We start from the raw sequence: 23,737 nt of genomic DNA on the forward strand, positions 1-23,737 counted from the left end.
ACTCTGAGACGAGGGCAGAAGGATTGTGAGTTTGAAAAATAGCAACACAGCAAGTTTGAGACTAGTTGGGCAACAGTGAGATTCTGGAGGGCAGAAAGGAGAGGATGGTAGAAAATGTGTAACTCTTCCTCCCAGAAGACTTAGGATTTTCAAGAACCCTTTCTCCCCATTTGTGCTATTAGGTAGAAATAAGCAGACACTCAAAGTGGAATTCTTGGCTTAGGCAAATGCGCTAACTCAGGAATGGGCCGTTAGAGGGGGCTTTGGAGAATACGAAGCAGCTGGCAAGCTGTGGTAGAGACACAGCATAAGAGAACAGAATAGAAACAGTAGACAGAGTGCAGATAAAACATGAGTCCCAGAGGGCCATAGCCAGCTGCATCCCAGGCAATCTGGAGCCCGAGATTAGAGACCCCACCCCTGCTGTGACATCACAGGGGAGTGGAGCGGAGACGAATAAAAAGGTGGTCCTCCGCCCTGGCCCTGGACTGTTAGCAGCCAGAATGTCAAGAGGAGAAAGAGACTAGGCACTGGGCTACAGTTGCCTGGCTTACAGGAACTGGCTTTCTTCCTCAAGCCCCACTAAGCGGCTGCCCACTCCAGGCCTTAATCTCTGTCTCCCAGTCCAGAGATCCTCCTTGGGCTGCCATCCACAGCCCTTCCGAGTGGCTGTGAGCACTTTTGCAGTATGAACTGTATATCAGACTTCTTCACCTACGAGACTACCAAGTCGGTGGTGGTGAAAAGCTGGACCATTGGGATCATCAACCGAGCTGTCCAGCTGCTGATTATCTCCTACTTTGTGGGGTGAGTCCATGGTCCCGGGAAAGGAGGGCTTGCTGATGTCCTTCCCTCTCTCTCTCAAGAATGCGCTGCAGCTTCCAGACTTTCTCCTTGGGGAAACACTTTGATTTGTGGGAGCCACATCCTCGGGACTGGCCTCTGCCACTCTCATCTAGACCCGTTCTCAGGTGGATTATTTTGCACAGTAACTTGTCCAAAGATATGGGTATATTCCCTGGGCAGGAAAGGACCCACATGATCCATCTTCCCAAGCCAAAAGAAAAAAAAAAAAAAAAAAAAAAGAATGGTAGACCCTTCCACACATTTTTTTTCTTTCACCTCAACTGAGTCTTTGGAGTCTCAGACAGAGAAAAGAACACAGGAAGAAGGTTCTGAAACCAGAGAGATGGGTGAATGCTGCATGGAAGAGCCAGCTGGGAGGAAAGGAGAACACTGGCTTTAAGTTAGAGTTAGGAATTCCTTTCTTCCATGGGCTAGATGGTGAGAGGTTAAAAAAGCAAGAGATCCTTGCTCTTGGAGAGTAGGACAAAGGAGGGAGAGAGAGGTACAAACACACTCAAGGACAGAGGGGCCAAAGAGAAAAGTGCCTTTTCTGACTTAGTGTGGGGCTCTTCCAAGAAGGCAGAAGTGATATCCATTGCTGAAAGCATAAATTCTAATCTCTACCTGACTGTATCATAAGACTCATGCTAGGGGTTGCTCAAGGACCAGCAAGGTCCAAACACCATCATCCCTGCACACATACAAAGGAACTTGAGCAAACAATGGCTGGGAGAGAAACACAGGTCTGTCCTTCTTGCAGTCATTTCTGCACACTGGTTGGCACCAGGAAATGCAGGCAAAAACCTCAAGGGTTTTCTTTCCTGGCTTGTGGGTCTGTGGTCACTTGCTGTTCCTTGAGACAATGAGTCTGTTTATGAAAGACAGAAAGCCACTGACTAGGTCATGAGTTAATTCAGGCAAAATCAAAGAATACATCCTGTGTGCATGCAGCTGGAGCTGAAAGGTTGGAGTGGTGTTGAGAGGTTGGATGTGTGGGTAGATGGGCAGGTGTGGTTTTTTAAAAGTAATTTTTGTTTCATGGGTTTGATGAGATTCTGTAGGCTTTGGTATCAGACATCGGAAGGCATTCAAGCTATGGAGTAGGATTAAATGGCCTTGAAACTACTTTCCTATATTGAAGTTTTGAGGGAGGTATTTAGAAATGTTCCATGTCCCTTTCTTCAAATTTGGCTCAAAACTGGTTTCTTTTTGGTTGGCTAGTTTGCTTAGTTTTTGTTTTTTAAGACAGTCTTGTCTATCTAAGGCTTGCCTTGAACTTACTACGAAGGTTAAGATGTCCTTGAATTCTTAATCCTGGCACTAAAATTGCAGGTGTGGGCCACCACATCCAGGTTATGGCGGGTTGAACCCGGGGCTCTGTGCATAGTAGGCGATCGCTCTTCCCACTGAGCTATCTCCTCAGCCTCAGAGTTGGCTCTGAAGCATTCTGTGCTTGCGTGTATATTCCTTGCTTGATGTTGATAGCCACAGGATGGTATATTGGTCCAAATGAATCCAGGAGCTTTTTCAGCACATTCCTAACCTGGCCTGGCTCTCCTGGCTTCAGGCGGACATTGATGGAAGACAGAGACAGCCCTCTCCTGGACTAGCCCCCTCCCTTAGCCCTGCACTGCCCTTGGCTGCCCCTCATCAGGATCAGATTGAATCCACCAGTGCTGAGGCCTTGATCCAGCCTGCTCATGGGAGCATGAGAGAGGCTCTTTGGCGTCTTCATACGCAACCCCATCCATCTCGAAGCCTGACAGCTCCCCGTAGACCAGTGCTTGCAGTTACATCAGCACACTTGACAGCCCAGCCCTCTGGCCCAAGCCCATCTCTGTTTATAGGAGCCTAAACACCATGTGACTCCATGAATCCATTGTGGTTAATTTAGCAAACGTGCATCAAGCATCCCTCCATGCCAGGCATTACTGTGCACTGGACAAAAGCAGACAGGGTCTTTATCCTGTGAGTGTCATGCCCATTTCTGTGGCAGGAAGTGGATATTAATCCAGCGATCCTCACAAACAAATGCAAAGTTTTAACTGTGTCTAGCATATGCACAATACCAAAAGTACTGCCACTGTAGAAGCCCTTAGCTTCGTGAGAGGAGTTTTCTGGAAATGCCTTATCCAACCCAGGTTCTGAAGGATGAGTAGAAGCAACCAGATGAGCAAAAGGAAGGAAGAAGTCCCAAGGCAAAGTGCCCACTTCTGTGGAGGGAAAGAGCCTGGTCTGTGGAAGGAAGAAAGGAAGTTTCTGCGAGTAGAGGCTGGAGTGTAGAAAGATCCCTGGAAGCAGAGGTCAGACCTGGCGTCCTACGAGAGAGCTTTTGTTTTCAAGGCAGAGTAAAGGCTGAGAAGGAAGTTACTGGCACAGTTCAACCCATGTGTGTGGCTGAGGCTGAGGAAGAGAAGCACAGTCAGCTCTGAGCTGTCTGCTGTGCCCACGGAGTAAAGTGAGTAGGAGTGGACGTGGGAAAGCCTGAAGGAGAGAAAACTACCTAGACTCAGTAGAATTTGAAAGGGGTTTTTTCCATTTTATTTTATTCATTTTGTGGGGGGGTAGTGCTTGGGTATGTGTAGAGGTCAGAGAACGGGGGGCAGGGTGCACTTCTCTCCTTCAGCATGTGAGTTCCAAAGATGGAACTCCTGTCCTCACACTTGGCATCCCTCTATGCACTGAGCCAACTAGCCTGTCTGCCCCTTGAAAGGATGTTTTATGCTCTGCTGTTGGCACTTCACTAATACCCGACTCTTTTCCCTGGTCACCTAGGACGGGTGTAACATGAACCAAGGACTCCTCTACACACACAGCGGTACACACCCAAGCGTCGGGGTTCTAGCCTCAGTTACGTGCTGTGGGTGCCACCACTTCACCCAGAGGGGTGTACCAGAGGCGGGGAACACCCGAGCTCCTTGTCGGCACACTAGGTGACATGCTCGTAGGATCAGTTGGAACCCTTCATCCCCCAGATACGAAGGGGGCTGACAGCCATGGGTGCCTGCTTCTCCCTACACCACAGCCTCAGCCTTGAACTACCTGGTCTGACATCCTTGCTTTGATACCACCTTGATGCAGACCTGTGAGTCTAGGAAATGGGTGTGAGGTGCCTCCTGCCAGGGTGTTCTGGGATGGCACGTGCCACGTGCCCTTCCTTAGTTATACGTGGGAAGTACTGCTGCTCCTGGACCCTCTGCCATGCCTCCCTCTTTCCCTCTGCCCAGCTCACACCTTCCTAAGAGACCCCTTTCCTCTGACACACACAACACACACATTTCACACCCACTCCCTGGCCTCCTCCTCCTTGACTCCCTGGGTATAGACGGGAGGGTGTTGGGCCTCTTTCCTGCACATCCCACCTGCCAAGGAGCTGCCACCGCCTTCCGCTCTATAAATAATAAACCAGAAATGTGAGGAAGAAAAAAGAAGTCAGAGCAGCAGAGTAAATGCCAAGAATCAGAGGCTCAGTCCTGCTCCATCTCCTAAGTCCTGGCCTCTAGAGACAGCCTTAGCCCCTCTGTTCTGGAAATGAAGCATCTCTGCACCTTCCATTGCTAGCTACCCTTATGACGTCCTCAGCCCCTTGGGGCGACTGAAATTCTTCCATTTGTTAACTCAGAGAGAATACTAATGTGGCCTCTCCTCCCTACTGGGCATACAAGGAGTCTTAAAGGAAGAGAAGGAGGAGACTGGTTAATGCTTCTCCACCCCACACCCCTTCTTCCTGAGACCTTCCTGAGGTAAGGGATGCTCTTCTGTCAGTGAAGCAGGGCCTGACCCAAGACAGAGTGAGAGACCCACAGTGGGATGGCTGGGGGTGATCCAGAGCATGTCACCCTGTCTGGAACCTGCTTGCCAGCTGTGTGACTCTGAGAAAGTGTGTGTCCTTCTCTGTCTGTTTCTCTGTGTGTGTCATAATACTCAGAACACAGCTGTCGAATTATTAAGGCTTTATGGAAGAGGTCAACAGTGTCATAGTGTTGGTTGTATGATATGACACTCTGGGCATTCTTTGCATCTACAAATGTACCCTGACTTTAAGGACAGGGCACTGGCCTCAAAGAACCATTTTTTTTTAAAGTTCAAAAGCAAAAAACATGTCATCTGATGACCGTGCTCATGGAGCACTTTCTGGTGAATGTTCAGCAGCAGCCATCATCTTGGCTGAACCAGGGAGTCGGCCCCAGACCTCATTCCCCGTCATTCCAGAGGGCATGAGGCCATGAGCTGATGGTGCTCTTTCAGATCACCTTCCATGGATTCTGTAACAAGATTCTGCCTTCCTCTCTGTTAGAATATAACATGGTGAATGGGACCTTAATGAAATTCCTCCCCTTCAAAAAATAAAAAAAGGAAAATCATTACAAGAGCGAACGGTAAAGCTAACAGCGCTGCAGACTCCTGAAAGGCGTGGCACTCAGAACGTTTCACAAGCGTGTGGCCGATGCTTAATGGAGCATTAGTCAACTCACCCGCTACAAGGCAGCCACGGTAAAGCAGGTAACAGGTCTGAAGCCATTTGGCAGAGCTGTGACTCCACCCTCTTTCTCTCATGCAGGAAAGCATTCAGAATCCAAGTAGATGATGCTACAAAAAAAGAAGCATATAACTGTGAGATGGTTATGCTAATTAGTTTAATAGACTCATTCTGCTCATTCTGTCATGTATACATGTACCACAACATTCACATTGTGCCCCACAGATACAGACAAGGATTACTTGCCAATGAAAAGTTAGAACAGAGTCACTGGGAAGATGGCGGAATGGGTAAAGTCCTTTCAGGCACAAGGACTTGAGTTCAATTCTCAGGACTTGTGTGGAAAAGCCATGGCATGTGTTTCAAATCCTGGCACTGGAGAAATGCAAACAAGTGGATCTCTGGGATTTGCTGACCAGTCAGTATAGCTTAGTTGGTGAGTTCTGGGTAAAAGTGAGAGGCCTCGTCTAAGACATGGGTGGGTGGGTAGATGGATAGATGGATGAGAAAATGGGTGGGTAATTGGGTTGGTCAGTGGATGGATGAGAGGATGGGTGGGTGAATGGATGGAGCAATGATTGGGAGGATGGACGGGTGGATGGATGGTTAGGCTTGTAAGAGGGCCTATATGTAAAGCTATCTTCCACCAAGCCTGAAAACCTGAGTTCATTCACCAAGACTCACAGAATACAAGGAGAGAACTGGCTCCCACAGGTTGTCCTCTGACCTCCACTCCCAATAATTATTAAATAATTAAAGGTAGGTAGCTCCTGAGCAATTACACACAAACAGACACACACACACCATAAGAATAAGTGTAAAGGAAAAAGAATTTCAGTAAGAGACACCTTGTTTATGGGAATGGCACTGAACCACTCACCGACCAAAGAGCACACACATGCAAAGATCAGCCTCTACTTTCAAGTCTGTGTCTTTCGTACACGTGACTCTACCTCCATGGGTGTCCTTAAAGCCTTTTCCTGTGCATCTTCTAGTAATATAGGGACCTCAAGGGCCACACAGTCCAACCTCCAGCCACAAAAAATGTCTGAGCATACACACACACACGGAGCAGCAAGCTCCCACTCTTAACAGCTGCGTGGGAGCCACCACCTTCTGAAGCAGCGGTGCACGGCCAAGAGGCCCTGGGCCGGACACCCTGCTGCTCCTTAGATGCCTCAGGCCAGCCCAGGTATGGCCTCCCAGCTGTCCTGGCAGGAGCACCCACAGCCAGAGGTTTCCTGAGCTCCTCTGCCTCCGATCCCTTCCGTCATCTTCTCCTGATGTGGTTTCCCAGCCTTTGGTGGAGGCAGAAGATGGTGCTAACCCAGCCATTCCAAAGTATGCTGTCTGGTTGCGCCAGCTGCCACAAGTTCTCTCTGCCAAGCTGTGGTCAGATAAGATCAGGAGGGCTTAGGAGCAGAGCTCGGAGGTAGTGGGCTTGCCTAGCATTTGCCCTGGGTTCCATCCTCAGGACCGCAGTAAAACACTATAGTAGTGATAATGATTATGATAATGATGACGCTAACAAAATTTATTGTATTACTAGTTTCTTGTATAGACTGTGCATCTTTTGTCAAACCTATTTGACACATTTTCTCACCTGTAGAATAAGAGGGTAACCACCAGGCCCAAATGTCTCCATGTGTCAGGCTGGAACAGGTCCAGGAACTGAGTGTCTTGAATCCTGAGGGCTGTGGTGGCTTGTTTCACACGGGAGACAGGCCTTCACAGATGTGCAGTGTGAGGTCCTCCCTGCTGCCAGGGAGGTCTGGGAGGGTCATTTGGTCCCATAATGGCTTAAAACTAAGGGAGACAGGTAATGACCACTAGGTGGCAGCACAGTGCAAGGAATAAGATCAGCAGCCGGCCTCCCCAAAAGGGCTGCCTCCCAGCAGAGGCACAGACACTGCCCGCGCCCCCTCCTTCCTACTCTCTCAGCTCACCCGTGGCCAAGTACCCTGCTCCCAGGGCCTTTCACCAGGTTCTTTCTGGAATGACGGCTGTGTCCCTGGCACACAGGGCACAACTATGACTAATGCTTGGGAAGGGCCGGAGGCTTTCTGTCTTTTCCTTGCTGCCTGCTAGAGAGGGACCTCTGTATCAGCAGTAATTACTCTTGGCTGTGCCAAGGGCACAAGAGGGTAAACATTTCTTAGGAATAAAACAATAACTTTTTTTTTTTTTTTTTTTTTTTTTTGAGACAGGGTTTCTCTGTGTAGCTCTCCCTGTAACTCACTCTGTAGACCAGGCTGGGCTCTGGGATGAAAGGCCACCGCCATCCAGTGCTCTCTCCCTCTCAGTCTCTCTCCTCTCTCTCTCCCTTTTAAGCCACTGCATCTTTAAATGTGTGAATCACAGGTAAGCTGGGACTGTAGCTAAATACTGATAGCACTTTCCTAGCCTTCAAGCGACCCAGTGCCATCCTTTAAAGATAGCGTCAGGCATAACAGAGTGTATCTGTAACCTAGGTCTGGGAAGGTGTAGGCGGGTAGCTAGAAGGCTCACTGGCCAGCCAGTCTAACCAACCACTGAACAGCAGGCCAAAAACAAAAACAAAAACAAAAGCTGGACAGACAGCAATAGAGGTGATGTTGGAGTATCTATCTCAGTATCAACTTCCGATGCCAGGCGTGGTGGCACACATCTTTAATTCTAGCACCTGAGAGGCAGACACGGTGAACTCAACTCTGAGTTCAAGGAAAGCCTGTTCTACAAAATGAGTTCTCTTCCCGCCAGGGCTACACAGTGAGACTCTGTTTCCAAGAAGAAAAAAAAAAAAAAAAAAAAAAAACTTCTGGCCTTTCCACCTGGCACACACACTGGGATATTAAGAGTTTTCATAGGAGGACGACCAGGGAAAGAAACCCAAGGGTGCTCCTTGGAGGTGGTTATGAAGAGTCAGTGCCCAGCCAAGGACTCACACCAGCTTCTAGCCCCAGCACATCGCCCTGCCAAGCACGGTCTCCCGTTGGCAGGAAGGAGAACTTCCCAGCCCCTGTCTCCTGAACCTGTGTGCTCTTTCTCCATAACCGTGCCCTTCTGCTGCAGGTGGGTTTTCTTGCACGAGAAGGCCTACCAAGTGCGGGACACCGCCATTGAGTCCTCGGTGGTGACGAAGGTGAAGGGCTTCGGGCGCTATGCCAACAGAGTCATGGACGTGTCCGATTATGTGACCCCACCCCAGGTATGGCGCCCCGCCGCAGGGATGTGTGCATGCCCACGGCTGGCAGAATGGAGACAAAGAGGCAGGTGTCCCGAGCCGGTAGCTACAGTACTGTTAAGGGAACAAGAAGTCACCCTCCAAGATGCAGTGTTGGACATAAGGAAGCTGGACCCCCTGCCCCACCCCACCGTCACTCCCACTCTCACCCCCACCCTGTCACACCTGTGTTCTGGGGAACAATGCAGGAAGAAACAAGAAGGGCCACCCGGTGGCCAGAGACTTGGTTTTGTCACCAGCTGTTCCCCTTGTTAGCCTGCCACCTCGGTCAAATCAGTCAGACTGTGGCTTCATCTTTTGTGGAGGGGAAGTCATTTCCTGCCCCACAAATTGGGACTGAGCTTTTTTTTCTCTCCCTTCTTTCTCCTCCCAAGGGCACCTCTGTCTTTGTCATCATCACCAAAATGATCGTTACTGAAAATCAAATGCAAGGATTCTGTCCAGAGGTGAGTGGAGCAGGTCAAGGAAGCATAGCAGCAGCAGAGCAAGGGGTGTGCCCATGGTCCGGCCTTGGCACTGTGACTGGACCTGCCACCCGCTAGAGGCCACAGCTACAGGAACTCGCGGGAGGCAGTGGGAACTGATGGGCTGGCGAGGGCCTGTCATACACCTGTGACCCTGTCTCCCACAGAATGAGGAGAAGTACCGCTGTGTGTCTGACAGCCAGTGTGGGCCTGAGCGCATCCCGGGTGGGGGTGAGTGCAGCCCTTTCCTCCCACTCCCAAGCCCCAACTTCACAGGACTCTCAAGGGCAGCGAATTCTCCATGAAAGGGGCCCAGCCTGCCCCTGAGGTTTGCTGGGTGCCCAGACCCAGCTGGAGGTAGAGGTGGCATGGTTCCTGCCCACAGAGTTCAGTCTAGGTATTGCAGGGGTAGGGTAGAGTAGCAAGTGGTATTAATGAAACACAAAGGACTGTGGGAGCCCCAGGGGAGGAAAAAAAGTTGCTTCTGAGAGGCGCCTCATAGCTGCTTTGGAAGTGGTCTGAAGAGAAGGACAACTTGGCAAGATGGAGGGAGCTTCATGAAGGGTGTTCCAGATAGAAGGGATAGCTCGGACTCAGAAGCAAGGAAGGAGGGTCCTGGGGTGTTGACACAGCAGGTTGGCTTGCCTTGCTCGCCTGACCCAGGGTCCGGGGAGGGGGGCGAAAGGGGCAGGGGCAGGCTGCCTCATGGTCATGCCTCTCCACCCTCCAGGGATCCTCACTGGCCGCTGCGTGAACTACAGCTCTGTTCTCAGGACCTGTGAGATCCAGGGCTGGTGCCCCACCGAGGTGGACACTGTGGAGATGTAAGGCTCCGAGCATCCCCAGGCTTGCGGAGGGCTTTGTGCGTCCCCAATAATGGTCTTTCCTGGAGTAGGAATGTGGCCCCAGGAGGTCATCTCCCCTGCCCTCTGCCTCTCACTGTCGCTCCCCCAGGCCCCCAGTAGATGTCTCCTGTCAAGAGACACCTATAAAGAAAGATTGCTGAGAAAAGCCCCTGTCTCTCCTCTTCTGGTGAGCTGAAGGCCCATTCTTATCCACAGGCCTATCATGATGGAAGCTGAGAACTTCACTATTTTCATCAAGAACAGCATCCGTTTCCCGCTTTTCAACTTTGAGAAGTGAGTCCCCGATTTTTCCTTCATTCAGCCATAAAGGTCTCCCACTTTCTCTCCATTTACTCACCTCCCTGGAGCTCCCATCCCTCAATAGGCCTCGACCCCAGATGTCAGGTGGCCATTTTCTCTGTCCGTTTTTCTGTGCTGGAGCTCTGAAGGCAATGGAGTTCTGCTTGGAGCAGGGGACAGACCACTTACCCTGCTGTGGACAGCGAGGCCCCCTGCAGTTGGAGTCTGAAGTGTTTGCCAGTGTTCCCTCCCACGGCCAGCCCTCAGAGAGAGGGCTTTTGGCTTTTGGCTTAGCTTGCTCCCAGGCACTGGTTCGTACATTCTATAGCCACTGGTGGCCATCAGCCAGGCGCAGAGCAGCCTGCCAGAGTTGCACCAAGTAGTCATCACAAGGCTCTCGGCTGGTAGTTTGGAGACACTGGCCATGAACAGAGATGGAACATGGTGGGGGTGACAAAACCATGAAGGAGAAGCGGGGGGGTGGGGGGGGGAGACCGTGCAGGAAGATGGCCCCACCTGAACGCAGAGTGCCTGAAGCATCCGGAAGACTGGAGACAGCTTGGGCGTTGCTCTTTTTAATTCTGGGCCTAATCTCTCTTCTCTTTTCTTGCCAGGGGAAACCTGCTGCCCAACCTGACAGCCAAGGACATAAAGACGTGTCGCTTCCACCCTGAAAAGGCCCCATTTTGCCCCATCTTGCGGGTAGGGGATGTGGTTAAGTTTGCTGGGCAAGATTTTGCCAAGCTTGCCCGCACGGTAAGAACCTGTCTCTTCTCTGTGACACCCCCCCCCCCCGACTCCCCCTCACCTGGAAAGCTCAGCCCTCCTATAGACTTCAGGGCAGGAGCTGCTGCAAGATGGTGCCACCTGGTGGAAGCATCCCAGACCTGCGGGTCCCTGGATCCCTTCTTAAACAGAATCCATCCATGTATCCCCCAGTGGTCTGGCCTCTCCTTCCCCAAGCCTCGGTTTCTCATTCTCATCATTCCATTTCACCTCAGAAGAGGAAAGCGCTGTACCACAGGAGTGTTCTTTCCTGTGTTGTATCTTGGGGACTTGAAGCTCCAAGTTCTTCCAAGTTCTTTCCCCCTAGAGAAGGGAAAGAAATCGCTCATTACAAATCCTCAGCCCTGACTAAGCACCGGGGAACGCTCACGTTTTGACCCTTTATTCAGGGTGGAGTTCTGGGCATTAAGATCGGCTGGGTGTGTGACCTGGACAAGGCCTGGGACCAGTGTATCCCCAAATATTCCTTCACTCGGCTGGATGGAGTTTCTCAGAAAAGCAGTGTTTCTCCTGGCTACAACTTCAGGTAAGCGCCACTGTCTAAGCAGGGCAGAGACCACAGGCAGCTCCAAAGACATTTGTCTCGAGCAGAAATGCACACTTGGAAGGAAACGCCTCACGTCCTTCTTCTGGCCCCCATGAGGTTTCAGTGCAAGCTTGGGAAGGACTTTCTAATAGACATTCCTGGTGGGTGGGTTGTGCTGTGAGGTATGGAATCCTGTCGTTAAAACGAATCCACTGAGGTCAGTCGTTAGACCAGGGTCTTCTGAAGTAGTCGATTCTGGAATCCTTTAGCTGCTATTAGCTCTGTCCATGAATCTATATATAATGTGTCTCGTCCATGTCCAGACAGCCCGGTTCTCTGCCTGTGCCTGCATTTTTAAGTCTCTTACGCCCACAAAGTAAGCACAATATCTGGCATTGTTTCTTTTTCCAAAATGGTAACTTGGCAGTTCTTTCTAAAACCAGGAAATCCTGTGATTCACAGACAGCAACTATAATGATCACTAGTTCTTTAGGGCTTTTTTTTTTTTTTGGGGGGGGGGGATACCTTTTGAATATCATTTAATTGATATTCCAAGTGGCTTTGAGACCTAAAGGATTTTTACTTTGAGGGCATTATCTACTAGGAAAAAGGGAAAGAGAGGAAATTCAGAGTGAACTGTTTAGAACAGCCGAGGCCTTGAACAAGTCCTTGACCTCTTCCCTATCAATGTTCCATCTGTGAAATGCTCATTCACCTGTGGGTCCTACTGCTCAGTTGCTTTGGCTTTTGTGTCTGTCTGTCTGTCTGTCTGCCAGCCAACACTCCTGATATGGCATATGTACAGAAGTCAAGGGACAAACTTTGCTTGTTCTTTGCCTACTCTGAGGCAGGATCCTGCTTTCTCACTACTGCATGCTGGCCTACACACTTCCCATGATTCTCCTGCCTTTGCTCTCCAAGACCTGGTAGGGGCACACTGGCATTACAGATGCTTGTGCCATTGCATGTGGCTGTTACAGGTGTTGTGGGGATGTGAACTCAAGTCACCAGGCTTACATAGTGAGTACTTTTGCCAAATGAACTAGCTCCCTAGCCCTTCCCTTAATTTCTGAAAATCCAACCCCTGGAAGGACCCCAATTAAGTATACAATGTTACATGCTTTAAAGGCTAAGAAAACTAAATAGGCAGGGAAGGGGGCAAGACACGTAGAGGAATATACTTGTGACACATTTAAAGACCCCTTGCTCAAGCTTCCCTTTGTTGTAGTCATCCCCAGTGCTACATTATCTGTGTATTAGTGATTCTTCTTGCTCGCTTTGCAGAATACCAGACAAATGCAATTTAACGCAGGAAGGGCTTGTTTTGGTGCCCAGTCTGAGGGTGCAGTCTGCCATGGTGGGCACCCATGCAGCAAGAGCGGTGAGACCTCCACTCACGGTCTGCTCTTCGCTCATTCGCGACTCCAGCCTGTGGGGGATGCGACCACTCAGGGCGGGTCTCCCTCGCCAGGGCTAGAAGTTTGTCTCCTAGCTTAGTCTAAGTCCCGCCACGCTTATGATCAAGATCAACTGTCGCAAATCTCCAGCGTGTAACTTGTTAAACCGTAGCCTTCCTCCCCTCACCCTAAAAGTCTCTGTTCATTCTATAATGCAGAGCACATTCAGTTCATCTCTGCAAGTCTCCATTATCACACAGTTCCAAAACTGCAGAAGCATAAATGCAGTCTCTAATGAGACTTGGGAAATCTCTTGGCCATGAGCCCCTACAGAATCAAGCCTGCAAGTCATATACTTCTCATATACAGTGGCATGAAAACAAAATTCTCATTCCAAAAAGCAAGGATGGGAAGAAAGCAATCAAGACTCAGCCAGAGAAGACTGGAGCACAGCAGGGCAAACACCAAATCCTGTAGTTCTGTGCCTGGAGCTCTTGATGACAATACCTGGCTGCACCTCCCCGGGTTAACTGCTGTTCCCTTGTTTCTGTGCCTTCTGCACACAGACTCTCTCTCGGGCAGCTCCACTTCATGCCCACAGTTCTTCTTGGAAAACATTCCCCGCTACTAATATCCTGGAGTCTCCATTGTAGCTTGGGCTTCACCTTCTCAGCTTCAGGCAACAGTCTCTTACTGCCTCCTAGCTCTCTTACTGACCCCACTACACATTACCAGCTTCAGCAGCTTCTAGAACCTTCGTGCTAGCTTTTGTGACTCCTTCATTCTTGTATCTATCATTCCTGCAAAACTAGTGCCACGTATACATTGCTGCTAAGTTCTACTGCCAGATTGAGGTGTAGCATAACCTCTAGACAACAGCTATAGCCCTTTGTCTGCCTGGGGAAGACCCTGGGGAAACACTTTCCTATGAGGCCATTTGGGGCAAGGAATACCTTTTCTCTGTTCTGGTGGTGGCATTCTTAATATATACCTCTTTTTTTCCCCAATAAATGTATGTTTTCACAAGTTGGAGCTTTCCATGGGTGAGGTCTTGACCTCCGAGTACCTTTCTAGTTGTCCTAGTTCATAGTGCCAGTTTATCTTTAATGGTATTGACTTCTTCAACAACTATAGCTGCATTCTCTACAGCTGCTTCGTCTCCATCTTTAAACTTGCTTATACTCCTTCCTCCTCATACTGCACACTTCATGCTTATCTTCTGAACTTGATGTTCTCTTTCACTGTAGACCTGGCACCAAAGGGGTCCATTAAGCTCTTCAGACATCATTTTAGAGCTTCTCTAGTCTGGAATCCCAATCTCTTTACATTCCTCCAGCAAACTTGTTCCAAAAGCCTGGAAACCTACGTGATTGTGTTTATCGCCACAGTGACCCTGCTCCTGGTACTAATTTTTTTGCATTAATTGCTGTGACAAAGTACCTAGCAAAAGCAGTTGAGGAAGGAAGGCTTTATTTTGACTCAGGGTTTGAAGGCGTAATCCATACGGCATGGCAGAGGAGGTGTGAGGTGTCCGGCCCCGCCACATCCTCTGTCAGGAAATGAAGAGGTGAGTGCTGCTTCCACTGGCTTTCTCATTTTGACTTGGTACGTTCTCTGTCCAGCAACGGTACCGTCCAGACTGTGTAATGCTATTATCCAGACTCAGGGTAGCTCTTTACTCCTTGGTTAAATCTCTTTGGAAAAGTTCTCAAAGATATGCCCTTAAATTGGTTTCTGGAGTGCTTTAAATCTAATCAAGTTGACAATCAGATCAACCATCACAATAGCCCGCTTTCTTTTTTCACCTTACTTTGCAGCTTTAAACAATAATGGCCCATTCCATTAAGTTTTACATTTGATAGTTTAAAATATATATGTATGTTCTCTGGAAAGAAGAATTTTTTAAAAATTGAAATTGCTTTCATAATCAACTCCAGAGTTTAAAAAACCATAGGAAACAACACATATTTTAAAGTAGGTTAAAAATACTATTTGGCTCACTGGAAGAAATTGGCATATTTATTCAGTCAGTTCATCACACTGAGATCAATACAAAGGATATTTGTTTGGTGGCTTAAAAATAGTGATATATTTTAATAAAATTATCAATCTAAAATACAAATTTTCATACTTATAACTCCCGTTTGGCCATTAGAACATCTTCCGTCCTCCAAATGACTTATTTGGCAGAAACGCTTGTGAAGACCATGATTACTATAAAGACCCCAACTACTGGTACCATGCAGTTTAGAACAGGACCTTTCATTTGAAGAAGAGCTGGTTTGGCATTCTAGATCTCCAGTTGACTGTGCAGCGACTGTGCCCTATCGAGGCACAGTAGGATCCGAGATGCACTCAGCTCTACATGAGCTTTGATTGGGGGTATGGGTGTAGCCCAGCTGGCACAGTGGGTGCCTGGCATGCAAGCCTGGGATTCCGTCCCCAGCTCAAGAAACCACACCAAACCTAAAGCCAGGAGTGGAGGCCCGTACCTGTAACTCCAGCACTCAGGAGGTGGGAGCAAAAGGACCAGTTCAAGGTCATCCTTGGCTAAAGAAGGAGTTGAAGGTCAGCCTGGCCTCTATGAGTCCCTGCCTCAAAACAAATAAATTAGCCTGGACTGTTTATTTGGACAAGCCTGGAAAGAGGATCTCCCAGGATAGTGGTAGGATAATTCTCAGGATCTAGGGAGCCGCCTGAGAGGGATGGGCTCCTGTGAGGGTCCCAAATAACTCTTCTAGCAGAAGCAGACATAAGAGGCCAGACTGCCACATGGGTCCTGGGTAAGGTTTCCTGAGAGTCCAAAAAAACCGCCATTGGGAGACATCTGGCATCCATTCTGCCTAAATGCCATCCCATCCCTCTACCCAGATCCCCACCACCACTCTCAGACAGCAGTAGATGTGCTGACTCTCAAGGCCAGGCTGAGTGCTGTGGCCACAGAGTCATCTTTCTGAATGCTCAGATAACAGCAGAGGGCACACGCTGTGGTCTTTATGACATGGGGGTCTTATGCTGTTGTTTAAATCTCACAAAGCTACTTATCAGTAAGACTGACACCCACTACCCCATTTGCATAGCATTCTGTATGCTTTGGCTGATTACTCCTAACTCACCCTGGAAGGTGGAAGCTGCAACCCCTCCACTGTGTAAATGAGAAAAGGCATCTCATTGAGCTCCCTCTCCCAGCACCTCACACCTGGTACATTCGGGGACCTGGATGTAAATAAATATTCTTGAAAAATGTCTACCACAACCAGGAAAGCTAGGGACACTCGCACTTGCTAATCCTCGGTGAGACATGCACAGGTGCTTGACACTTTCCACCCCGCTGTAAAACAGGGTTCTAGGAAAGTGAAAATACCAGCAGATGCCAGCGGCACAACTCACAGCCTGGCCCTCTGCCTCCCAAACAGGTTCATTTGTCTCTCCCTCCATTGTTGCCATTTGCTCTGGAGAGAGTGGAATTATTCAGATAAGACCGGCCTTGCTTTAAAGCAGCACATCTGATACCCAAGGGCAGCTGGAGACCTGTGCTTCCATCACTAATTACCTCTGCAGCTCACTTCCAGGCCGCCACCTCCCGCTTTCTGCAGCTCTTTGCTTGCAGAATCGTTGATTTTGAGATTGTTTAGGTGTTAAAGATCCCTTGGGCACATCCAGACAAACCTGTCCCCTTTTAGAGAGGAAACAGAAGCTCCGAAGGGGAAGTTATTTGTGTAAGACCGTGAGAGCAACTTAGTGTAGAGCTTATTCCATCCAAGTTCATCCATCTGTCTTCCCAAGACATAATCCCAAACAAAAGGACACTTCAAAGGGCGGCTTCTTTGTCACGAGCCAGGTGCCGTTACTGGCAGAGTGGCCTCGGGTCACTTCAGTGCTTACCTAATAGGCTTGTTTCTCTCCATCTGTACTAATTTTTGTACGATCTCTAAATGCTTCTGTTCTTTCTCCACCTGCAATTTGGTAGAGAAATTTTTATTTTTACTACTAGCCATGTCTATTCCGCATAGTTAAATGATCTCTTAATGTTTTTTGAAGCTTTTTAATGAGCGTATTGAGAGTTCAGTTGCTGGGGTCCTATGGATTAGTGGTAGACAAAGTGCAATTGTATCCAAATATAAGAACTCATACAGCTCAACAACAGGCAGATGAAAGGCCCCCAGAGGCAGGAGGTGGCACTCTGTAGCTTAGACACAGGACTAGCATGGGTCTTCCATCCCAGATAGACCCTCAGTTCACCAGGACACGAGTTTAAGTTGGGCTAATTGTGTGTATGTGAGCATGGGGAGTCTGTGAGAGCATACAGGTGTTGTCAGCCATCGGCTGTTTAAGGGGGGGGGATTGATGATTTAATGACAGATTTATAACACCATATCTATCAGGGCCTCAGCAGGAAGCAGATGGCCGGCTCCAATTGGGTAATTCAAGGAGAGCTTAATAAAGGGGCTGATTCGAAAGTGTGGGCAGGGTGCATGAAATCACAGGGCCCAAGGAGAGTAATGGGACATAGGTGTGCAGCGGAGAGGGCGGGAGACCATGGCTGGAGTACAGGGGTGTGGGCATGTGAGGAAAGGGAGCTCCACCAGCAGCCAGAACACAGGCCAAGCAGCCCACCAAGGCACCAGGGACACACGTGAGAGCCAGTCCAAGCCGCTCTGTAAGCATGTGGCAGTCTCTCACTGCTGATGAAAGCGTGAGCCATTGCTCAATGAAAGGACGTGCACTCACAGACGTAAGCAATCTGCACGTAGTTTCTTTTTGGTTCTTAAAGGCTATTTTGCCTACAAATATACATTTTTCCTACAAGATACAAATAGAAGACCCACATGAAGTAGTGACACGGGCTCCTTTTCTCTCATGTACTCCTGCTCCCCTCACAGGAAGTTAGCATTCTAGATGGGGTAGGTGAATCCTTCCAGTCCCTTATACGTTTAGACATATGCAACCTTCCATGTCTTTGAAGACCTCAAAAATCTCACCTCTGGTCCATATGTTAAGAGCCCTTAATAGTGAATCTGTGAAGCCCTTTCACACCTATGCTTTGACCCCATTCACAGGTCACCACACCCTCTCTCAGAAAGGTTCTCATCGGGGCTCAAAGCCAGAGGCCTGGTCTGTATGCACTTCTAACATACCTTCAGCCATGACAACTTGCCCAACAGCATGCAAATGTAGTAGCTGTCAGATACATAACCAGCACTGCTTGCTTGGGGGAGGGGGACAGAAGCGCTTTTAGTGATGTCTGAAATCTCACTTCCTCTCTGAGAGAGCACAAGACAATGTTGCTACTAAAAGGCAACTCGATTTTGGATTCCCTCTCTTGGGTGTCTGGGACAAAAAAAAAAAAAAAAAAAAAATAGCTTGTTCATCTGCTAGATATTCCTCGTGCTAGGTGTTTCCAGCAGGCGTTCCGTGCTGGAAATGCACCCACAGCAGCTTTCATGAAACTCAGATTTGGCCTGCATCCACTTCCATATCCCAGCATGCAGATCACAGAGCCCCTAGGCCAACTGACGGAGACAGAGCTGAAGTGGGCCCTGGCTTTCATCACTCTCTCTACAATCTGGGTTTCCCCTCCTCCTTCCAAAGCCACAGAGCATGTGTTTTAAAGGCTTCAGTCATTTTCACAGAAAACCGTAATGTGGGAAGGCCTCTTCCATGAGAAGTGTTTGCATGTCTCACGATTCTTTCCCTTCCTCATCCTTCTGTGACGCCTATGGGGGTGCCAGTGGTCTTGGGTGTGTACAGCCCTTTTTAAAGTCTGTGTCCATCCTGTCAGCAAAGCAACAGGTGTTATTAATGCAACATATGCTCTAAGACTTGCTGAGTATGACCTAGGAGTTAGGGGCTCGTCTCTTCATCTCTGAGGAACGCTGGGCCTCAGGGGCTTCATTTACCTGGCCAAAGCCACATGCCTGTAGAGTGCCAGAAAAGGCATTCGAAAGCTGGCAACCTAGCCCCACAGCCTGCACTTGCCACCACAGGTAAGCTAGCAGGGTCAGTAAGGTTGCCCTCGACCCTGCTTCCTCTCCCACATGGTCCAGGCTGGCCTGCAGCTCACAATGCAGCCCAGGCCAGCTTCTCACTCACATAAACCTGCTACCCTCCTAGCTGGGATGACAGGCGTGCACCAGCTAGGAACGTGCTTTTAAAAACCAACAGCATTCTTTTTAAATGGCTGCTTCTGCAATTAATCAGGTCCCTAGACTCTAAGTAAATAAACTTGGCTGTGGGCCTGTCTCTCAGGGGAGGAGTCCCAGCAGGCTCTAAGGATGTGGCCCCCGTCCCAGATGCAAAGAGACTGCCAGGCGATGTTTTCCTATCGGTACCGAATCAACTGTAAAAGTGTATTTCAGCTGGCAAAATGACTTCCCAGCAGGCAAAGCTTTGCTGAGAACAGCACCTCCTTCACAGAGAAACCCAAATTCCAGGCCCAAATTTCCCCTCCCAAGTCAAACCCAGATCCCCGCACGTTTGTTGCTGTTTTTCCTGCTGGTTTAACAGCTTTGGGTCCTGCTTTAGGAAGGGGTTGCCACGACTCTATGGGAGGACAAATCATTTCTAAACAGATACGACTGCTTCCAAGGGATTGCGCACCGCGCTAAAAACCCTTCTCCATTCAGCAAACGTTACTGAATGTCAGCTCAGCATGGGGAAACCCTTGTAATGGTTGGCGCTACTCAAAGCTAAATTTGGCTGCCTGTTTCCTTGCACAGGAGTATTCAGGCCTCAGGAGTGAAATCTCTTGTGGATAATGAGGGGATGACTTTGAAGGTCTCTTTCAGCTTCTAGCTCTATCACATGCTGAGCTTCATGGCTGACAGCAAGTCGAATGAGGCCAGCTCCTGTGATCAAGGGAATGATAAACCTAAACCCAAATAGCAAAACTGTTTATACATAAAAATGCAGGCAGCTCTCCTTAGCCGTGGGTTCTACATCTGTGGACGCTGCCAGGCATAGATCAAAGATATTTGAGGAAGTAATTGTGCCTGCCCGAAGAAGATCAGGTTTTGTTTCCTTCTTATACACTAGACAATACAGCATGACCACTGTTTGCGCAGAATATACAGGTTTGGGGCATTATAAGTTATCTGGGGAGGATCTAACACATGCGGGGCGATGTGCATAGCTTATAGACAAACACTATGCAATTTTATATAAGAGGCTTGAGCCGTATACGAAATGGGCTTTGGTGTCTGTGTCTACAGGGCTTCTAGAATCAACCTCTTGGAACTACTTGGGACAAGAATAATTAAGCAAAAAATAACTAGGAGGAAGTGGAGGATGCAGCTCAGTCGTAGCCTGGTCAGTACACACAAGGCCCTGGTTTCTGATGCCCAACACAGAATGAAACAAGACATGGTGTTGCACACCTATAGTCTGAGCATTTGGGAGGTTGATGCAGGAGGATCCTACGTTCAAGGTCATTCTCAGCTACATATTGACTCTGAGACTAACCAAGTCAGAACGGTCAATATTAGCCAGGTGTTGTGGAACATGCCTTTAATCTCAGCAGAAGAGGGCAGATCTCTGTGAGATGGGAGTCATCCTGGTCTACATAATGAGCTCCAGGACAACTAGGGCAGGCTAGGCTACATCCTGAGACCCTTTTTCAGTAATGGTCATCATCATCATTAACATCATCATTGACATAATTATCATAATTATCAGCATCATCATCAACATCATCATCATCATGAAACAAAGGTGAAGTAGCTAGAGCCCAGGGTATGGATTTAAGCCAGACACTTGGTGTTATTGAGAGCAAGTCTCATTCCCTCTGTAGATCTGTTTCCTTTTCTGTAAAATGGGCTGTAAAGACTTTTAAAACTCTGACAGCCTAGATTAACACACATAGGTGTCCAGGGGCGGGCTTTGGAAGCCAGAGGAGGGCTTTGGAAGCTGTCTACTGAAGTGTGCACTGTTATTTATAGCCCTGTCACACCTGGAGGGAGCGCCAGCCCTGCCCCACAGAAGCACTTCTGACAGATGATTTACTACAGCAATTGACGTTTGTACTCACTCATCCTTTATCTGTTCCTGCTAATGGCACACGGGAACACGTGCGAAGCATCTCAGTACTGTCAGACCTCAAAAGGGTCCAATTTGGTCCAGTGTCGGGAATGTTCTGTCTGGTCCCAGAACAGGTGTCTCTGTGAAGGTCTTGGTAAGAGGCACATTGAGCCAGGGCTTGGGAAGAAATGTACACACCCAAGGAACCAGCATGGGAGCCAAGGCAGATTGGGAGGAACACAGGGGACCATTACACCCTAGATTTGTGGTCATTGTGGGAGAAATGGGTGTCTAGATTTAAACCAGGATCCCTGGCAGAAGCAGCAGTCACAAACAGCCACAGCCACAAGCAAATCCAACCTGGGGCTGGGAAGCAGGAGGCACAATAAATACTCTCCTTTTTCTCCTGCTTGCCTTCTGGTCCCCATCCAGTGTCTCCCATCCACCAACCCTCCAGAAGCCAGAGGGCAAGGGAGCAGACCTCAAAGAGCAGAGAGAGACTCTAGAGGCAAGAAAGGAGGACTTGTCTGCAGCCCCTGCCAGTGTCTGGGGTCAGTAGCCTTTCTAGGTAGGCCCCGTAGCAATGTCTCACCCCAACAACTGCAGATCTGTCCCCTCTCTTCTCTTCCCCTTCTCTTCGGCCCAGCACTGGCAGCTGCTTGAGTCCTGTCTCTCCTTTAATACTTAAGCATCATCCAGTCCTGGCCACGGTATGCTTTCCCTCACAGCTGAGGTTTCTATCTTGGGGAAGTAGTAGGCTTTGCATTTGAGTAGCCTGAGTTCAGATCTCAACCATGCCATTGCCTGAGAGTTGTGCTTTTCTGTACCTTGTAATATCAAAGATAGAGAGGTTAGGCGTGGTAGTATACACCCTGTAATCTCAGCACTCGGGGGGCAGAGGCGGGAAGATTGCCACAACCACCCTAATCTACATAGAGAGTTCCAGGCTAGCCAAGCTACATAGTGAGACCCTGTCAAAAACAAAAACAAAACAAACAAACAAAAAGTAAAGGAAGGAGGGGCTGCAGCTGGGATAGAAAGTGAATAAAATGTAATTAACAAAAATAAAATAAAAATTTTTTAAAATGTAAAAAAAGTAAAGGAAGGGAAAAATAAAATAGGCTACACACACATGCACACACAACCTTCTGAATCTATTTAGTGTTGTTCACACACATGTGTTTAGAGATAACCACTTGGGATTGGACCACATATCAGGGAACTAATCCTAGAGAAAACTGATTCTTCCTCTTTCAGGAGCCACCAAGCCATTGGCTGCCTGTAGGGTACCTCCTCTAGGGGTGAGGCCTTGTGAAATTCCCCCCATTGATATGGCATGTCAGCTGGTCCTGTCATTATGCACATCTTGTTTGGACAACTGTACAGTTTAAGTCGATTTTGTATTCTATTGATGTATATAATTGAATATATTCCATTTTGTAGAAACCTTCCCAAGCTGTCCAGAAAACACTACTCACCAGCAGGAGGTCCTCTGGCTCTTACAGTCTTCCATGCCCCTCTTCCATGATGCCCCCTGAGCCTCAGGTGTACAAAATGATTGTGTTGTAAATGTAGCAGCCGGCGCTTGGCACCCCCAGTCAGTCGTTTTCTGTGTTGTGAGGAGTTGTGGCTTTCTGTAATGGTCTCCACCTGCTGCAGAAAGAAGTTCCTTGGTGAGAGTTGAGAGCTACTCTTATTTCTAGGTATGAGGTTAGTACTTAGAATACAGTTAGGAGTTGTACTGGCTTTAGAAAGGGGAAGGAGTAGGTTCTCCTCTGAAATCGATGACTTCACCAGCTCTGGGTGGTTGGCTAGGTTTACAGTATAAGACACGGTTTCCTTCCTGTTCAACAATCCCTAAGTCCAACTGGACAGCTGTTGGTGTAAATGCCACTATTACGCCTTCAGGGATACTTTGCTATGCTGGTCATTGTTGTGATTCATAGGCATTACAGGCGGGGAGATCCTCCTCCCTCGGCAGCCTGTATAGCACCGTCAGATGCTGTGAGAGCACCTGATAGCATACTATGAGAGCACGTCCTTGGGAAGGAGGCTTCAGGTCGATTCCAGCTGAAATTTTCCAAAGCCTGTGTCCAAAGTGCACTAGGGTCTTACTTTCATGTCCTAGAAGACACCAACAGCAAAACAATAGCCTCTTGGACTCCCCTAACTGGCAACTCAAAGGGGAGTTTCTCATGCTTGGCACTGGGGGTTTTATTACATAGTTTATGGCCCTAGTGATAAGCATTATCACTCCATTTAACATATACATTAATATGTTGTGCATGTATTTTTAAGCTTATAAAAGTGTGTTTCCCTATGGCTTTTACAAACATCCTTAGTGTTGTTTACCTCTCTTCTCTTCCTCTCCTGACTCTGCCGAAGTAGTTCCTTCCTCTCCCATCCCTAGTTTATCCCTTACCCACTAGATGCTGATGTCTCCACTTTATAGATAGGGACATTGGTATGGGGGGGTGTCCCCCAAGATCATATAAAGCACATCAAATAGAAAGGCACGGATTCAGACCCTAGGACGGTTTCACAACTAAGTCCCCATGCCACCTGGAGCCTGGTACCCCGCTGCGCTGTTGTGAGGTCTAAGGGCAGTCATGGGTGTGAGGGCTCTAGGCAGGGTGAGCTTGTGTGAGTGCTCCGCAGGCGTTATGTGCATACACATACACACACACACACACACACACACACACACACACTCACGTCCCTCGGCAGTGGCACCTACCTTCCCACCTAGCCAGCTGCCGAACCTCAATGTTTTCTGTCTGAGAGGGAAAACAGCATGCTGTTGCCACCATACCAGTTCCATCTGCCAAATCAGGAGTCTGGAGGAGCCCAGCCA

The 23,737-nt window shown here is 48.7% G+C and overlaps 1 protein-coding gene across 1 annotated transcript in view; it reads left to right on the plus strand.

The window, feature by feature from the left end:
* The first annotated feature begins 688 nt into the window (after positions 1-688).
* The window catches only part of P2rx3 (purinergic receptor P2X 3), a 33,911-nt gene continuing 10,862 nt past the window's right edge, over positions 689-23,737 (plus strand). The window contains exons 1-8 of the mRNA XM_055600469.1: positions 689-807; positions 8,378-8,513; positions 8,924-8,995; positions 9,181-9,244; positions 9,744-9,837; positions 10,075-10,152; positions 10,773-10,914; positions 11,334-11,470. Of these exons, the coding sequence (XP_055456444.1) occupies positions 689-807; positions 8,378-8,513; positions 8,924-8,995; positions 9,181-9,244; positions 9,744-9,837; positions 10,075-10,152; positions 10,773-10,914; positions 11,334-11,470 (842 nt within the window). The remainder of the gene's footprint in view (positions 808-8,377; positions 8,514-8,923; positions 8,996-9,180; positions 9,245-9,743; positions 9,838-10,074; positions 10,153-10,772; positions 10,915-11,333; positions 11,471-23,737) is intronic.

The sequence above is a fragment of the Psammomys obesus genome, unplaced genomic scaffold (genome assembly GCF_907164565.1).
Source record: "Psammomys obesus unplaced genomic scaffold, mPsaObe1.curated_primary_1811, whole genome shotgun sequence".
Classification (NCBI taxonomy): domain Eukaryota; kingdom Metazoa; phylum Chordata; class Mammalia; order Rodentia; family Muridae; genus Psammomys; species Psammomys obesus.